At 57.1% G+C, this 16,836-nt stretch overlaps 1 protein-coding gene across 2 annotated transcripts; it reads right to left on the bottom strand.

The window, feature by feature from the left end:
* Window positions 1–4,598: 4,598 nt before the first annotated feature.
* On the bottom strand, window positions 4,599–9,565 carry SLC2A6 (solute carrier family 2 member 6). 2 transcript variants are annotated; one of them, XM_063353175.1, is made up of 10 exons: window positions 9,385–9,565; window positions 8,601–8,763; window positions 8,299–8,505; window positions 7,584–7,683; window positions 6,834–7,045; window positions 6,524–6,676; window positions 6,062–6,170; window positions 5,650–5,823; window positions 5,212–5,357; window positions 4,599–5,123 (listed from the first exon to the last, which is right to left on the bottom strand). In XM_063353175.1, exons 1-10 carry the CDS (start codon window positions 9,483–9,485, stop codon window positions 4,968–4,970), a joined length of 1,521 nt encoding a protein of 506 aa, XP_063209245.1. In that variant the 5' UTR covers window positions 9,486–9,565; the 3' UTR covers window positions 4,599–4,967. The 2 variants fall into 2 exon arrangements, with proteins under 2 accessions (XP_063209245.1, XP_063209243.1); XM_063353173.1 differs by lacking the exon at window positions 9,385–9,565 and having other exon boundaries at window positions 8,601–9,226.
* Window positions 9,566–16,836: the final 7,271 nt, after the last annotated feature.

Raw genomic sequence — 16,836 nt, 5'->3', positions numbered from 1 at the left:
GTAAGGGTTACTGATGTGCAAGAGCATCCTTCGCTCTGAGCCCGGGCCTCTGCTCTGTTCTCTCTCACTCCCCGCATCTGCTCCCGTGACCCATCCCTCTGCGCAAGGGACCTGCTCTCGCTGCTGCCTGGCACGGCCTTTCTCTTTGGGCTCATGTTCTTTTTGCGCCGGTCCTGGGCTGGTTCTGCGTGGGAAGGTGGCATGTCCTTCCTTTGCAAACCCAGAGAAGTCCGCACTGTTTCAGCGGGGACAGCTGGGGCGTCTCGCGCCTCCATCCCAGGCTCCATCAGTGGCTCTCGCATTGTATTTTCTGTTTGCTTTGTACCGTGCAGAACAAAACCGCTAAGTCCAGATCCCCCTTTTCTTGTCATGCCTTCTTCTGGGTTTGATTTATTTGATTTTACATTATTGCTTTTTATTTTGATTAGGAAAAAGGGGAATAATTTATTTCTAGTTATTTAAGCATTTTCATGGGACTTCTTTTCTCCGGACACAGGAGAAAGGAGCGCTCTGTTCCCTGTCCTTCAAAGGACCACCTCCTTTCATTGCGGGGGGTCTCCGGACCCAGGGAGAGCCCTGGCTGCGGTAACTGGGATGCTATAACTGGGATACTGTAAAATCCTATTTCAGCCTTGGGAGCATTTCTCAAACTTTAGAAAGTGCGTTGACAAAGTGTATTGACGAAGTTTGTTTCCCCCCCTCTTCTGGGACCGAGAAGGGAGGAAAACCGGGCTGTAACTGCTGGGCTGGAGGTTTGTGCTTGGCTCAGCAGCCACGGCAGGCAGCGGCTCTGGGGAGCCGTGACAGCGGGGAACGCGGCCTGTTCTTGCTCCCCTGCCCTGGGAGCTGAGCTCCCGCTGCCACCAACGTTTTGTGGTCCCAGTTAAATCACGGGGGTACCAGAGAGGTGGTGCCGTGGCCTGAGAAATGCTGCTGGAGGCTGAGCGCCGTCTGTCAGAAGGGTCCGTCCTCCAGCCACTCTGCGGCTTCTGAGCAGCGTTGTCTTGGAAAATATCTATATAATCCTTTCTTTAGGCACGGTGCATATTCGCGTTAGCAGAACGACACCAGCAGCTCCCTGGCAGAGCCCGGGATGGAGCCGCTGCTGGAGGGGGTGGCAGGGTAGGGATGCAGCAGGAGCAGAGCGGTCCCTGGAGACGGGGGGCTAAGCTGCCAGCCCGCGTTAGCTGCTGTTTCTTCCTTGGAGCCCAGGGAGGCGTGAGGATTTACACCAGTCAGGAACGCGGCTTGGGTTTGTTTAAACACGCAGGCCCGTGCAGCTGGATGCTGCGTAGCCATGTTGTGCTAAGCCCCTTCCCGCCAGGCCTCTGGCCCGTGATTGCTCTGACACCGGCCTGTCGGGGACACAGAACAGGCACCGCAGCCCAGGTGCAGCTGGTTTCAATAAAGACTGAGCCATTTCAGAGCCCCCAGCTCCGGGCTGATCCCCGCAATGCATGGGGCACTGGCCTTTCGTGTGTGTGTGTATGCGGGGACCGCAGGCTCCTGCGTGGGTCACGCTGCCTGCGGCGATGGGGTGCTGCAGGAGGAACATACCGCAGCCCGCGGCATCTTCAGGGTGAAAAGAGCCCGTGCCCCTGCGCTGTACCTTTACCGGGTGGTTCACGTGCAGAGTCCTGCCTGGCACACAGGACACCTGCTTTGATTTCAGGGGGGTTTGGGGCGTTAAGTAGCGTGTAGTAGAGGAATGTTGCAGACCAACGCACGTAGCTACGAGCATGTCTTTGGTAGTGGCTGCTTTGCTCTGTGAGTAGTTCCACGGTAGCTTTAGGGACAGGAGGCGCAAGGCAAAGCGGAGGCGACAGAGGAGCGCCCGCAGGCTGAGCTACGCCCGCGGGGATGAACCGTGGACCTGGTAGGACCCTAAAAGGTTGTGGCCCTGGTGCTGCTGGTCTATGGCATTAGGACAGTCCCTGGGGGTGGCACAGGCAGACGCTGCTCCAGGTCACCTGGAGGGCTCATGGGCATGGATGGATCCCCTCTGGTCCCTCGGCAGAAGTCCCTTGGACGCCAGCAGTGCTGTCACGCTGTGTTTTGTGGCAGCTGGGTCTGGCACTGGGGCCAAGGCAAGCGAACAATCCGCACCAGCTCTGCCGCCCTTGCCGGGTTGCAAAGCTCAGCTCTGAGCTCGACGCTTTTGTTGAAAATCGGCCTCAGGGTCGCTTCTGCGAGAGCTGAGCTGGAGCCTTTGGCCGCAACGCTTGAAGATGCCGGGACTGTTCAGTGTCTCTGTGCCTGCCGCAACAGGAGGTGTCTCAGATCCGTGCTCCAAGAGTGCCGACTCCTACAGATGCGTGTCTGGAGTGGGAGCTCTTGGGAATTGCGGCTGTCTCTGGTGCAGCTGAAACCAAGCCAGAAGCTGCCATCATGGCAGACGTGGCCTGGTGACAGCACCTATGGCTTTGTAGAGTTGTAGTGACAGTTAGCGGATGGTCTCACCTCCGTGTGGGCCAGGCACTGGTTTTGTGGAGATAGAAAGGACCTTTAGAGTAGTAGCATCACAGTAGTTAATGTGCCCGTTCACAGTGCATGGTGGTTATTAATTGTGTTTAGAGGCACCATCAGGGTGCTTGGAGCTGTGTAAGGATAAATGATTTAAAAGCCCTGCTCTAGAGAGTTTGCAGGCTGAACCCAATCCCCACTGACAGCATCCAGGCTGGATGGCTAATCCATGGGGTCTCTATGGAAGAGGTTCTGCTTGCCAGGTCTTGGGAAGGCCCCTTGGGAGACGATGGGACAGAAGTTTTGTTACATGGGAACTCAAGAGGGGGTGATGCAGTGACTGCAGCGAGTTGTTGGTGAGTGTGGAAAGACACCTGGGTACTGGCAGTGTGTGTGCACTTGGCGATGGACTGTTACACCACGCACCGCCCGAGCCGTGCGCTCCTTACCCACGGGCATTTATACAGCGTGCGGCTCTTCCCTGTCCCATTCAGCCGTGAAGCTGACAGCACTTGTGCACGTCCCCTGGGGGTGTCCGTTGGGCGTGAAGAGAAGAGCAGAAGCTTCACTTTCTGCTGCGTACCCAGACCTCGCGGCTCTGGGCAGGAGCTGATTTTGTAACACCGACTGATTCTCTGTGTGTGCAGTGAATAAAAAGACCATTCTACCTCTGGAAAGAGCCACTGTGGTTTCTCGGACTCTAAATGTTGTAGCAAAAAGGCTCAGACTTTCTATATTGAAGAAAGGATGTCACTCCGACAGTACTTCTCCAATGAGGTTCTCACAGAGTCCAACCTCATTTCATATTTGGGCATTTCCTCCTCAGGCCAAGCCCTGGGAAGCTCAATTTATCTCTGTCATTTTTTTTGTCTTCAGGGAAGGGTTTCACTGAAGTGAAGATATCAAGACTTGGTCCATAGCCATGTGAGAAAGCGAATGCTCTAGCACAGGGCTGCCAGAGATCCTGATCTTCAGAAGGTCAGTGGAAACCAGAGGCTCTTGAGACCTCTTGTAATCAGGCCATGCTTAGAAATAGTCATATTCCAGCCAGAGCTGAACATCTTTCTGGAAATGGGTCTCAGCTGCAAAGGTTAGGTCTAATTCTGAGTTTTGTCTGTCGTTTTGATTTTTGGCCCATCTCTCCTCCTCTGTCCCAGGCTGCTTTAAATTAATCCTCTGATAAAGCACATCTTCTCAGGTGATTTCTCTCATCTGCTCCTGCAGGGGATCTGAGTAGTAGCTGGCATATCTTGAGATCTAGGTCAAATATGCTATGTTACCCCATGCTTCCTTGTCACAGCAGGCTGAAGGTTCCAGGGACGGGAGGACACAGGCACCACCACCAGCCCTCGGGCTGCCAAGTGCGTTTCAGGAGCTTGGGCAAACCATCTCCCAGCTCAGCCTTTGTTGTGCTGCCCTTTTGGGACGTGATACTCAGCAAGACCATTTGTTCCTTGCAGCCATAGCCACCTCCTGCAGCTGTGTTTTACTTAAGGTTAGGCTCTAAAAAATTTTTTTAAAAGTCCTTAATCTTGCAGGACATGCAGGAAAGGGGTAAGAGCAATTTGCTACTAACTATGCAGCTGAAATCTCGGAGTGATGGAGGTGGAGGCTCCAGGCACAGCTGTGACGGAGGCGCTTCCACCTTCCTCGTTGTGGATGAGTAAAACCCTGGGGTGGGAAGGACCCATCCCAGTACAAAGTATTGGCAGTACCCACTGTGTCTTTCCTACAGCGAATCACTTGCACTACAGCTGAATGTTTGTCTGTTCCTGTTCTTTGTTTTGTCCTGGATTTTCTTTGTGAACTGTATTTGGTCTTGTTCATTAGGCTTCTAGTGTAATGTGTGTTTTTAGAGCAATAAAATGTGGCAGCTTTTCATACAAAATATCCGGCTCTGCCTCTTTCCAAGTCCTCAAGTACCCGAGACTCATCGGGGAAGCTGGAGGCTGCTGTGGTCCCCTTGTCACAGCCCTGGTCTGCCTCTCCCAGCCCACCCACCTGCAGCTCCCTTCTCTGCGAATAAAGGCAACACCTTGCAGCTGGGAGGCAAAAGTGTTTTATTCTCACAACTACATGAGGAACTTTTGCCAAAATGGCTACAGCTGTTAACTCTGTTCCAGCCGAACCCTCGGGCTCTCAGGCTGCTTTGGTGGCTGCTGAGCGAAGGACACACGTGGTCTCTTGCCCACAGCCACGTGTTCTGTTTCCCAGGACATCTTCGTCCCCAGGCTGGCGCCGGTTGCCTGGTCCTATACCTTGGGTTGACATGTGGCCCAGAGAGCAACAGGTAGTGTTGAATGATGGGAGGAGAAGGTAAAGTTCCAGTTGGCAACTTCAGCATCCAAAGCAAGATGGTCATTGCTGCCCATTCCTCTCCTATGGCCTTTGGAGAGAGCTCCAGCCTCCACCTCCAGCAGCACAACCCTTTTCGTTCTTGTCCATTGTCCTGGTTTGAGATGCACGTGGACTGGTGGCCCTGTGCAGCTGGCAGATGGAAGCTCCTACCTCATGAAGGACCTCCGGCCAGTCCTGAAGAAGGCCTCAATCTGTTCCAGGGACCTGCCTTTGGTTTCTGGAACACAGCAGCCTGTGAATAAGACGTTCGCGGCGCAGATGATAGTGAAGAATAGGAAGGGCACCTCGAGGCCAAAGGCTTCCTGGGAAGCAGGACAGAAAGCAGACATGAGCTGGTGCAGGGAGGGTCTGAGGAGGGGCTGAGGGACACCCTCCTGGGGCAGTACCCACCACGACCAGGAGGAAGAACCGGGTCAGGGTGAAGGCTGTCAGCCAGCTCACAACAACGCAGAGACCCGAGGCCACCCCGCGGGCTTTCAGAGGCAGGATCTCCGACATCAGCAACCAAGTGATGGGTCCCCAGCCCATGGCATAACCTGCAGGGAGGGAGGGGTAAGGTGAGACTGTTGAGGCCTCGAAGCCAACAGAAGAGCCCTGTGCAATCTTGCCCTGCTCCCCCGTCAATCATTATTCCCCTATTCATGCTGTCATTCCTCAAAGTGACCTCAGATGCCATCTTTCTTAGCCTTCCAGGGACAACTGCCTGCCTTCCAACTCCAACCCCAAATCTCCTTGCTCCGTATCACCCTGCCTCAGGTAACAAACGTCCCCCCAGGCTGGCACCCAGCCCTGTGCTGTGGGTCCTGGACTCCCGCTCTCTGCACCTACCCATTATGAAGAACATGGTTGCCAGGAGTGGGATGAGGGTGATGTAGTGGGTCGGCTCAGCAGGAAGGTTGGCAAAGCTCACCAGTGTCTTGTTGGCAATGGTGCCATTCTGAGAAGCTGGCACGAAGTGGATGTAGAGCCCCATGGTCAGGTTGGAGATCAACATGACACCAGCTGTGGAGATAGGCAACAGCATAGTGGGATCGATGGGTGAGTGATCCCATCTGTGCCAAGCACTGAGCTCCTGGGAACGCCTCTGCTCAGGAGCTGAGCCACCACCAAAGGAAAGAGACCTCCCCTACTCCCTGCCCAAGTCCCGTATGGCTGAAGTTTCCACTCCTGCACATTCGCAGAGCTCCTGGAAATCCTTAAATAAGAGCTTCCCTTGCACAACAGTGGGAGAGAGACATACCTGATACAAAAAGAAGAATCTTCCTCCCAGCTTTATCCATCGACACAGCAGCGATCGCCACCGAGAACAGACGGACCAAGCCAACAAGAGCTGCATCGTACTCTGGCTTCTGCAATGGCAAAAGCAGTGGGGACGCTGAGATGGGAGAGCCAGGGACAGGGCAGGTTCCTACCTGCGTTGCCTTGACTCTGGCTGATGACTTTGTCAAAGCTATCCGCCCATAGCAAGAGACGGGAGAAGAGCCTGAAGCTCAGAGGATGAGAGCGGGGAGACAGTGGGGCCAGTCCTGCTCCCCGTCCTCATGCAGCCTTTTGCAGGGCAAGTGCTTGGCAAGTGCTGACAACCAGGTGCTTTAAAAAAGGCTTCAAAGTTGGGGTCTTAGAGCTGCAGGGGATTTGGAGCATTGGGCAGCCATCACTGAAGACGGAGCAGTCCGACCGTGGGCTGGACCCCAGGGCTCACCAGGATGACAGATGTTTTCTTGAATATTGACTGCAGGTACACAAGGACACAGGTGACACCAGAGAGCTGCTGCAGGAACCTCATCCCCACCGCAATCAGGAGGGGCTTGTAAATGAAGGGGTCCTTGATCTCGGCACAGGAAACCCGCCGGTTCTGGAGGGGACAAAGCCAGAAAGCTGAGGCGTTACCACCTCTGGGCACCACCACAGCACCCAAAAGATGGCTCAGGAGTTGCACAAAGGAGCCTGGATTTTGCAGTTTTCACGTTACATCTGCCCCGTGCTGGAGGTGAGCCCCGTCCCCTCCTCACCTGCTTCCTCACGCTGTCCTTGATCTGCTCATACTCCCGGGCGTAGTCCGTGTCCCTGCCCCGCAGCCAGCACAGTGACCTCAGGGCCTCGTCATCCTTCCCCTGGGAGAGCAGGAACCGGGGCGAGTTGGGCATGAAGCAGAGCAGGACAATCATGGCGAGCACGGGCACCTCCCCTGCGACGGCCAGCCAGCGCCACTCCAGGACCAGCCCTGCCGGAGCAGCACGGTTAGGAGAGGAGTCCTGGCCTTGCCTCCACGTGGGCGCCCCAACAGTGGAGATTTAATAAATCCACAGGGGAAAATTCCCAAAAACTAGAGACAGATTTTTCCATGTTTTTCTCCCAGCAAAGAAGCATTTTCAGCTGTTGTTCAACACGGGTAAATCCCAGCGAGCTCCCCCAAATCTTAGAGGATCCAGCAAGACCCTGCAGCGACCAGGGCACATGCTGGCAGGAGACACGCACGCAGTCCATCGCGTGCTGCCCTTCAGACCTGACGAAACCTTGGCAGGACCCGGTTCTGCAGGCGTGGTGATGGCCACGGGTCCGTGCAGGTTACGGATTTACCCCTCTAAGGGTGGGTTATGCACAGGTGATCCTGTCCAGACCCCCTTTGCACACCCACGGTGGTGGTTGTGAGCTAGCTGCAAGGGGACGGAATCCATCAACTTGCTGAGAAAGTTGTTTAAAATAAACTCCCCTAAGGCCTCGCTGAGGGTTTCCTGCCCTCCGAACACCGAGATACTTGCCCAGCGCGTACAGGACGAGGGAGCCCAGCACTGCCATGATCTGAGGACAGGCGCCCAGCATGCCTCTGACCCCGGGGTGGGAGATCTCTGAGATGTAGACCTGGAGCGGGACAACACACGCTTAACCGAGCTGCAATATACAGCTGTCACCACCCAAACCTGTCCTCTGTCACCTCGCAGTCATCCACTGCAGCCAGGGGAACCCCGAACTGCTGAGAAACTTCCTCTCGGGGTGGAAACCTGGCCAGTCCAGCAGCGTGAGCTGGTCCTGGTGGGAGGAGAGGACAACCTTGCAGGCACCACTGCTTCCCTCCCTCACCCCAGTGTGGGAGAAGTGCTCCAGCGGCACGGTCAGCCTCCCATTACTGGAAAGACATGCCCCGGGGTTACTCAATTGCTGCCTTCCCCTCTGTGTGCAACGTGCGGTCCGCATTCGGTAAACATGGGAGGAAATAACTGTGGGGTGGAACAGGGCAGGGATCGAGGACCTGCCTTCCCTTTTCTGCAGGCAAGAAAGTCCAGCACCATGGGGGCAGCTCGGGCTGGCCGTGCCAGGGCCGTTAACCCAGTGCATCCTCCCCATTCCCAACCACGACCAGCCCTGGAGCTCTGCTGGTGCCTCCAAAAAGCAGCGGGATGCCCCAGGCTCAACTACAGAACCACCCCATCTCCCGCCCTGCAAATCCCTGGCAAACTCCTTCCCAGGGCACGTTACCGGGATGGAGGCGGATGTCACGCCGCCGGCGTAGCCCGTCAGCACGCGTCCCAGCAGCAGCATCCCAATCCCCTGGGCGCCGGCCATCAGCGCATATCCCACGACGGAGGGCAGCGCCGAGAACATGATGCTCAGCTTGCGTCCCAGGCGGTCATTGAGGAGCATGGCGCTGAGCCCCCCCGCCGCCGCTCCCAGCGTGAACACTGACTGTGGGGAGACGCGGAGAGGGGCCTCGGTGGGTCCGGGCTCCCCCCGTCCACCCTCCGTCCCCGGCCCCCGGCAGGGACAACCCCGCTCCTTACCCCGAACCAGGATGCTGTGTACTGGTCCAGCCTCAGCGCAGGGCTGGGGTGAGCCTCCAGGGCGGGGATGACGGGCGAGGGGTAAACCAGGGCGAAGCCGAAACTGAAATTCCCCAGGACAGCGGCAAACACAGCCAGGTAGAGCCGCTTGTTGTGGAGGCTCCTGAAGGAGGGAGCAACCAAGAAGGACGTGTTGGGTGCTCTTATCGCACCCGCCAGAAACGTTAACTCTGTCTCGTGGCTTCCCCCAGCCTTCACCAAGGCTCTCGTGACACCCACGGGGGGGGGATTTTCCCCGGGAACGGCCCTGCAGAGCCCCCGGCTGCTGGGATTTCTCCCAGCAGAGCAGCAGCCGCTCCTGCCCTGTGGTGGGGGGCGAGAGCCTGCCCCCCCCGGGCACCGCCGATGTTTCCTCTGCGCCGGGCGGTTTTCAGCAGGTTGAACAAACCGAGAAAAGCAGAAGCCGGAGCTGGGCGGCACCACGGACCCAGCCGGCAGCTGGCTCGTCTCAGCGGAGCAGGGAGGGGGCTCCATTCAAGACCCCCGTGCCCCCAGCAGGATCTTATGCTCCCACAAGAGTTGGATGCCCAAACACGCGCGCACCCACAGCTCTGCCAGGCGGGCTCGTCCAGCACCGCGCGCCCTGGGCAGGATGAGACCCCGTCTCAAGGCAACTCGGGACTGACAGCAGCGTGAAGCCGCTCTCCCGCCAGTCCCCCCAGCCCAGCGCTCCCGGGATGGGGGGCACAGCCCACCCCTCAGCCAGTCCCAGCCCGGCCCTTACCGCAGGTACTCCTTGTCGAGCCTCTGGACAGCCCTCTCGGGGAAGGTCTGATATGAGAAGCTCGTCTTCCTCACGAGGGGCTCCCGGGCGCTCGGCTCCATGGCCGTGCCGTGGCCGGTGCCCGTCCGCTGCTGCGCCTGGGTGCGGATGCTGGGGGCTGCCTCGGGGATGGGGAGGAAGAAGCAGCTGAAAGCGAAAGGGGAGAGGCTGCCCCGGCGTTGCCTAATCAGAGAAATCTGTGACTCGTGGGCTTGCGCCCAGCCGGCCTCTGGGGAGGAAACTGGTGGGGCCAGAAAACCAGCAGACAAACAGCCACGGGGAAACGACGGTGCCCTTCGCCCCACGCCCGCCCAGGTCTTGTCCCTCCCTGACCCCATCGACACCAAAACCCATCTCTGCAGCGGCACTTACAGGGATGATCCTCGCAGAAACTGTTCCCACCGGCAGAAACGTCCCCTTGCCAAGGCCGCGTCTCTCCCCTCAAGGCACTGGTTCCCGTTGGAATGGCTAAACGCTGCTTCTTTCTACAAGGGTAAATTGTGTCTGCGTGAGCCTCCACAGCCACCCTGGGGAAGGGTTTTCAACACAGACCAGAGCCGAGGAAGAGGAAGGAGAGGAAACAAGAGGGAGGTGAACATGGAGGGGGCACAGGGAGCAGGTGAGGGGGTTGGAGAGTGCTGATGAGGATGGAAAAGGGGAGGGTGGCATCCCTGCTTCATTGGGTGCAGCTGCTGGAGACCCCGGGCTGCCTATGGGTGCCTTTGTCCTCTCACTCTGACCCTTCCAACCCCACGGGGCTCAGGGGGCAGCGTTGTGCCGGGCCATCTGCAGGTCCTGGGGGGCTGCAAGGGACAAACTCACCCTGTAGGAAAGCGAGGGGAGATATACCTCCTGGCTTTGTACTTGGATTTAATTAGCAAAAGATGTCTTTCCTTAAACTACTGTAGTGCTGCTCTTGTTTCCATCATTCACCTTAGTCCCTGGGGCTTTTGTGACCACCCGGGTGGTTTCTGCACCCCCAAGCCTGCCTGGGGGCCCACGTGACGCTTTGGTGTCAGCCAGGAGCTGTTACGTTCTTCCCTCCGTGCAATCTGGTTCCCCTTCTGCAACCACCAAGCGCCGCATTTAGTGTCTGATCAATGCTGGGGATTTACAGCTGACTCAGGCACTCGGGGCTGTGATTGCGGGAAGAAAGGTCACGGAGCAAGGGGACGCCAGGGTGGGTGGCAGGCCAGCCCATCCAAAAAAAAAAAAAAATAATTCCAGTGCTACGTTGGTCCCCCTGGAGCTGGTCCCTGCACCCTGGGCACCCCCTCCATCAGCAAATACCACCGGTCACCTCCCTCGTGTGCGTTTTGCTCCGTGCCTCCGGGCTGGCAGCGCCTGTTCAGTCCCACGGTGGCAATGCTCCGTGCAAGGTCATGGTCCTGCATGGGGCAGCAGGGGCTGGGGAGCATCGCTGCCGTTTGCACCTTGCAGACCAAGGAAAACCTACAAATGAGTGGCCTGAGGGAATTTGAAGAGGAAGGATGCTGCAAATTCACTGCGTGAATTTGCAGCATCCTTCCTCTTCAAATTCCCTAAGGCTGCTCATTGAGAAAGTTATTCTTTATCCCCCCTGCCCTTCCCAAGCCTCAGCTTTCCCCCCTCCCCCCCCAAACCAGGTATACTGAGTCTCTACAATACAATATTTGCCACATTCCACCCTAAAGCAGCTGCCTTTCAGCACTACAAGTTACAAAAAAGGACCCCCAGAACAGTGATGCTGTAGTGGAGGGAGGGCAGGCTGGGGGTGGAGGGCTTTAGGGTGATGCTGGTGGGGCTGGTCCAGGTGAAAAGTGGCTGCAGGTGCTGAGCAGGATGGGACTCACTGGGGAATGTGGCTGCAAGGTCTTCAGGGGTTGAGGCTTCTGCAAGGTAAGAGCTTGCCTTTTCTCTTTTTTCTCCCTTGTTCTTGTTTTTGTGATAAATATCTCGAGTGAGGAAGAAGCCGTGGGCTTGCCGGTTGGTTATCTCTGGCTCGTTCCATCATGGAGCTGCTTGGCTGCTGGTTTTTTTGGGGACGGTGGTGGGGCTGAGGGTGCTGCCCTGTGCAGGGTCACACCAGCTCTCTGCTTGTGTCTCTTGGAGGGGTTTGTGTGTTGGGTGCGGGTCCCTGCTGAGAGCCAAGGTGTGAACCCTGGGCTGTCGTGTGCCTGGGGGCGAGGGGGAGAAAGGCTTCTGTGCCTGTTAGTGGGTCTGCTGTCTGGGCATCCTTTGGATGGTCGCATGCTTCAAAGATGAGGGCTGGGAGCTTCCCATTTGCAGAGGCCAACGCAGAAGCAGGGAGAAACGTTGTGCCCTGGCGGGGTGTGGGGAATGGGTGGGAGCGCTGACCTGGCTGCGCGGTTTGGTGGCTTGGAGAGGGAGAAGGTGACTCGGAGCTGGCTGCCACACGAAGTGGCCGTCTGTGCGCTGCAACGTCTCTCGCTAATTCATCTCCCCCCTTTCGTTTGTATTTGGAGACCAATGCACCCTGTAGTGAGGGGCTGCAGAAAGCAGGATCTGCATCTCTCCTTTCTCCACGGCTTTGTGCTCTCTCAGGAGCTGGGGTGCCGAGCCCCAGGCCCTGGCAGCTCCTTGGGGCTGGGCTGTGCTTGGGGGCACAGGCTGGGGGCTGGGTGGCTGGGGACAGCCTGCTGTAGCCCCTGGGACCTGGGACCTTCTCTGCTGCTTCAGTGGGGTGAGCCCGGCCGTGCTGGTGCAGCCAGCATGGGGGTACACCGGGCTGGAGCCCCGAGTGCCACCTCCTGCCCCGAAGGAGGTCTACTTTAATTCTCATGCCTCTGGCTAAAAAGCAGCTATTAACTGAAGAGTCATCAAGCCCCTAACTGTGCAGTAGCTGGTTTTGCTGTATATATGTGATAATTTAATGACGCAGGTTTTTCCCCAAATAGCCCTGTTTGCGGGAGGCTTGCGGGAGGGAGCAGGGCGATGCAGCGAGGGCTGGCAGCGGCCCCTGCGTTTCCTGGGCTGGGAGCGGCGTGAGGATGGGGCCGGGGCTGGGAACCCGCTGCGGGCTGGGGCACCTCCTGGGCACGTGGCCACTGCGTGTGCTTGCCACAGACCTCGCAGAAGGACACGGTGTCTCTCCTAAACCTGAAACCACTTGGACATGGGACAGAGAGGGGTGTTCAACCCAACCTCCCTCCCCTTACACTTTTGTGGAAAAAAAAGTCCATTGTAGGGGAGCTGTGAGCCGCAGCCGTCGGATCTCCCTGAGACGCGAAGGGTTATCCAGTTTCTGTGCAGATTTGTCAACTGCTTCAAACAGGAAATTACTTCGTGTCTTGAAAAACCTCCAAGCACCTGTAACGCCGGGGAGCGCGGGGGAGCCGGCGCCCGCGCTGCTCTCGGCTCGGGGAGCCGGGGCTGAGCCCCTGGGCAAGTCTGTCCCTTGGTGACAGGGGGACGGTGTCCCCCGGAGGGAAGGGGGTCCCTCAGCCATGGTGTAACAGGTCCCCGCGCTCGCTTTGGCTGAGCACCACATCCTCGCTCTGCCCTCCATGGTTTCTTTCTAAGCGTGCAGTCTTGGTAAGGAATAAAGCACCCACCACCCTGTCCCCGCTCCGCATCTCCGTGGGGACTCTCCTGACTTGCTGTAGGTCCTACCAAAACACGCAAGGGGAGGAGAAGGTGGAAGAAAACGGTATCAGCGGTGTCTCTGGTGGGCTGTGCTTGGCCATCGGCACGGGGAAGGGGCTTCTGTCCCCCTCCCGCCTCTGCGGCAAGTAAGGGCGCTCCAGGCCCTCGAGGGTGAACTGGGGAGGAAGGAGGCGCCCGCTTTGGGAAAGCGGCAGACCAACCCGTGGCCGATAAAAGGGCAATCTGGTTTTGCTGAGAGCTGTTGGCTGCCTCTGCCAGAGTGATGCATTTCTCCGGCTCAATAGGACCTTCCTCCCCCTCTGACAGCTGTGCAATAGATCATGAACATATGCAAAAAAATAAACTGCATCAAAGCCACTTGGCAACTTAACTAACCCAATTCATAAATTAATTTCTATTCCTCTTGTAAGGGAGAAATCAGTCACTCCTCAAGGCTATTCGTCTCTATTGCTCATCTGGCCACATCCTTTCATAAATCTTCCCCGTAAGCCTGCCCTGGTGATTGCTGGGTCAGGATGCCGCGATGCTCGGGGGCAGCCCCGGGGCTGGTTTGCCCTGCGCTGGGGCAGGGTTGCTTCTCTCTGCGTCGCCCGCGTCCCGTAAGGCTGTAGCAGAGCTGGTGCTTTGCAGCAGGGTGCTGCTCTGTGGGTGATTCCTGGGGAGCGTGTGGTCCCCGTCGGGGTGGTGCAGAGGTGTGATGGTGAACCAGCTCCTCACAAAACGCTGGCAAACAGCGTGTGCTGGGTTTCCAGAGCCGCTCAGGGGGCGGACGGTGGCTGCAGGGTGCTGGGGGCACGCGGAGGGAAGGTGGGTGCCTGGTGGGGGTTGGTACCGGGGTGGGTGCACCCCTGTGGCGTGGAGCTTGTAGACCTGGGGGAGCCTGAGCCCAGGAGGCAGCTACGGCTGCTCCCCCTGCAGCTTTCCAGGACCCCACGGCTTTGCAAAGCGCTGCCTTGCACCCCCGGCTCCAGACGGGCATCGTTGCCGGAGCCCAGATTAACTTTTCCAACCAGGCAGACAGAATTCAGCTCTTCCCGGCTGCATCCCTTGCCCCGGCTCCCCCCTCACAGAAAAAAATCACCACCTTTTCAGGCTGCCATCTGTTTATTTTGTTGGACTCGGAACTTGCTGAAATGTCTTTCGATGGATGAAGCAACGCAGAGTAGAAGAACAGAGCCTGGCAGGCTGCATGGTGAGTGGAAAATAGTTTTTTGGGACTTTCTGGAGTTTGAAGGCCCGATGATGGATGTGCATGCGAGGGATGGTAATGGCTTTGTAAGTATCAAAACACAGAGCAAAAGAATAACTCTGCCGAATAGACTGAGAAATGTTCGTCGGACGGGATCCGCTCCGCCACGGGTGAGGGCAGCGGCGCTGGATGGGGGAGTGCTGTGGGGTGCGGGAGCAGAGGCTTGTATTGGTTTAATGTATTGCAAAAAAAGGTACAAGTCTTGAAAAAAATATTAGATACTCGCTCTGAATGTGTTGGAAAAGGCTGTGTCTTGCCTCAAAATGAATCTCAAGGAGAGCCGTGGTGTTTGCAGGCATCCGTCCGAGGGCCTCGCAGCCGGCCGTGGCTCTGACCCGCCGGGCAGAGCTGCCGGTCCCTGTGCCCCCTGGCTCCCCTCTCGCTGCCTTCTCCCTCTGCTTCTGCCGTCCAGACCTACTGACAAAAGTGATGGCTTTATGTGGAAATTTTGTGGGGATAAATATTTGCCTGTCAGCAATGCTAGGTCAGAGCGTGATTTCTCATGTGCAGTTTGGAAATAACATTTCCAAACAAAATTAGAATTTCCCATTGAGGTTTGTTGTTGTTGTTTTTAAGTTGAAAAAGGGTTGAATTTGGGGGGGGGGGGCTGTTCCTGGTTGCCACGCAGATGGGAGACTTGTTCATCCCCCCATGCTTAGAGCAAGGGGTTTTGGTGTCCCGTTTCTGACCTGGCTAATGCAGGAGCTGGGATGAGCTGCAAGACACGTGTGTGATCTTCAGCTGGGCAGGGGATTTACCAAAAGCGGTATGGTTTTTCCTGCTTGTGGGGCTTTTTTTTCAAGTCACGTGAAATCTTGCGACCCACAACTTCCAGTGCCTGCAGGTGTAAGTGCAACAGCGTCAGTGGATGAACGGGGGATGTGGGGGCGGATCCAGTCCTTCCCGTGCGATGTGGTGGCTTTGTCACTCGCTGCATCTTCTGCCACAGCTTCTGGGTGGCCGCTGGCCCGGGCCGGTGTGTGCGAGCAGTGTCAAGGCAGCGCAGAGCCACGCTCTTCTGGAGCCCAAATTTCCCCAGGGCTGTGGTGGCCCCCAAGAGAGGGAGGGATGCGGCCAGCGGTGCTCAGAGCTGGTCCCCCGCGGTCCTTGCACCCCATAGATCTGTGTCTTGCCTTGCTGGGATGATGCGGTCGATCTTGATGCACATCTGTGCAGCGATGCTGCGTGAAAGCAGGGGCTGAGTATCCCCAAGGGTGCTGTGCTTTCGGATGGGCCAGCCTTGGAAACAGCTCGGGTTTTCCACAAATCCCGGCAGTGGGTAGGACAAGCTGGGATGCGGCTGCCTCCAGGTGGGACAAGCCCCGGTGGCTCTCGGTGCTTTTGTGCTGAGCCATGAGAGGACACTGGCTGCTGGTGGGGATGGGGGAAAACTCGGTGAGTGAGGGGTGAAAACGGGCTGCACCGCAGCGACTGCGCCAGCCGGGGTGGAAATGCAGCCGAGCTCTGCCGGGCTGTGGGGACATCTCGGGGGCAGGCGTTCGGGGCTGGATGTTGTCCCTCCGGAGACCCGATGGCTTAGGTGCCCTGCAGCCTTGGGAGGACGGTTCTGCCATCACCCGGCTCCGCTCACAACCAGAACGTAGCCACAGGGGCTAAAAATCAAATGTAAAGAACAAGCACAAGGAAGTTTCCTTTCTGAAATACCCTGTACGTCGGGAGCCACATTAAGGTACCAGCAAGGTTTTTGACACCCTGTGTTGGTTGAGAGGTGGCAAGGTAAATGAAAGCACTTCCAAGAAGAATTTTTTTAAGAAATTTTTTTTTTTTTAGTGTGTCCAGTTGAACTCCATGAGCTGCTGGGACAGGCTTTGAAGTGGCGCCTGTTGCGGTGCCATAACCTGGGTTTTTTTGGGTCCCCCTTCCCTTGCCCATGGGCATTTCTGCTGGGTATTTTTGGAGTGAAGCTGCTTCTGCTTTGATGGCAAGGACTGGATTTCTTTATGCATGGGACACAAATCTCCCCCCAGATTCCTGAGAGCTGCTGCCTGCTCCTTCCTTGGCTCCGTGTGGGTTTTTCCTGTTTAATATGATTTAAAAAAAAAAAAGGGGGGGGGGGGCAAAACAAAACATATCATTTCCTTGATTTAATGTGAGCCAATTATGGCTCACAGGCTGTTAACTTCATCACCGCTTCTTCCAAGAAAGACCTTGGTAAAATAAACCACCACGCCAGCGGAGCAGAGCAGAGCTGGCAGCCGTGCTGCTGCGCCGGGACCTGCCGTCGGGCTCCGCGTGCGACCGGCAAAGCCTCGGCTCGAGCCACGGCGTTTTATCCCCCCCTCTCAGCTGGAAAAAAAACCCTAATGGCTCTGTCACACACATGCCCACTAAAATATCCGACCACTTGTTGTACATCTGCTGACGGATACCAACTGGAAAGGAGATTAGGGCTCAGACTCCCGCGCTGGGCTGTCTGCCCCTCCTAATGAGGAACAGATTGGAGCCCTCGCCGGCGCTCGAGCGCGGCATGCTGCCTCCAGCGCCCGGCAAATGGCAAAATCAGGAGGGCTGGGGCGGCCGGCGGATACCAGGGTACG

Source organism: Chroicocephalus ridibundus, chromosome 15, assembly GCF_963924245.1.
Source record: "Chroicocephalus ridibundus chromosome 15, bChrRid1.1, whole genome shotgun sequence".
Lineage (NCBI taxonomy): Eukaryota > Metazoa > Chordata > Aves > Charadriiformes > Laridae > Chroicocephalus > Chroicocephalus ridibundus.
Note: the sequence above shows the minus strand (reverse complement) of the source record. Positions and strands in the feature narration are given on the sequence as shown.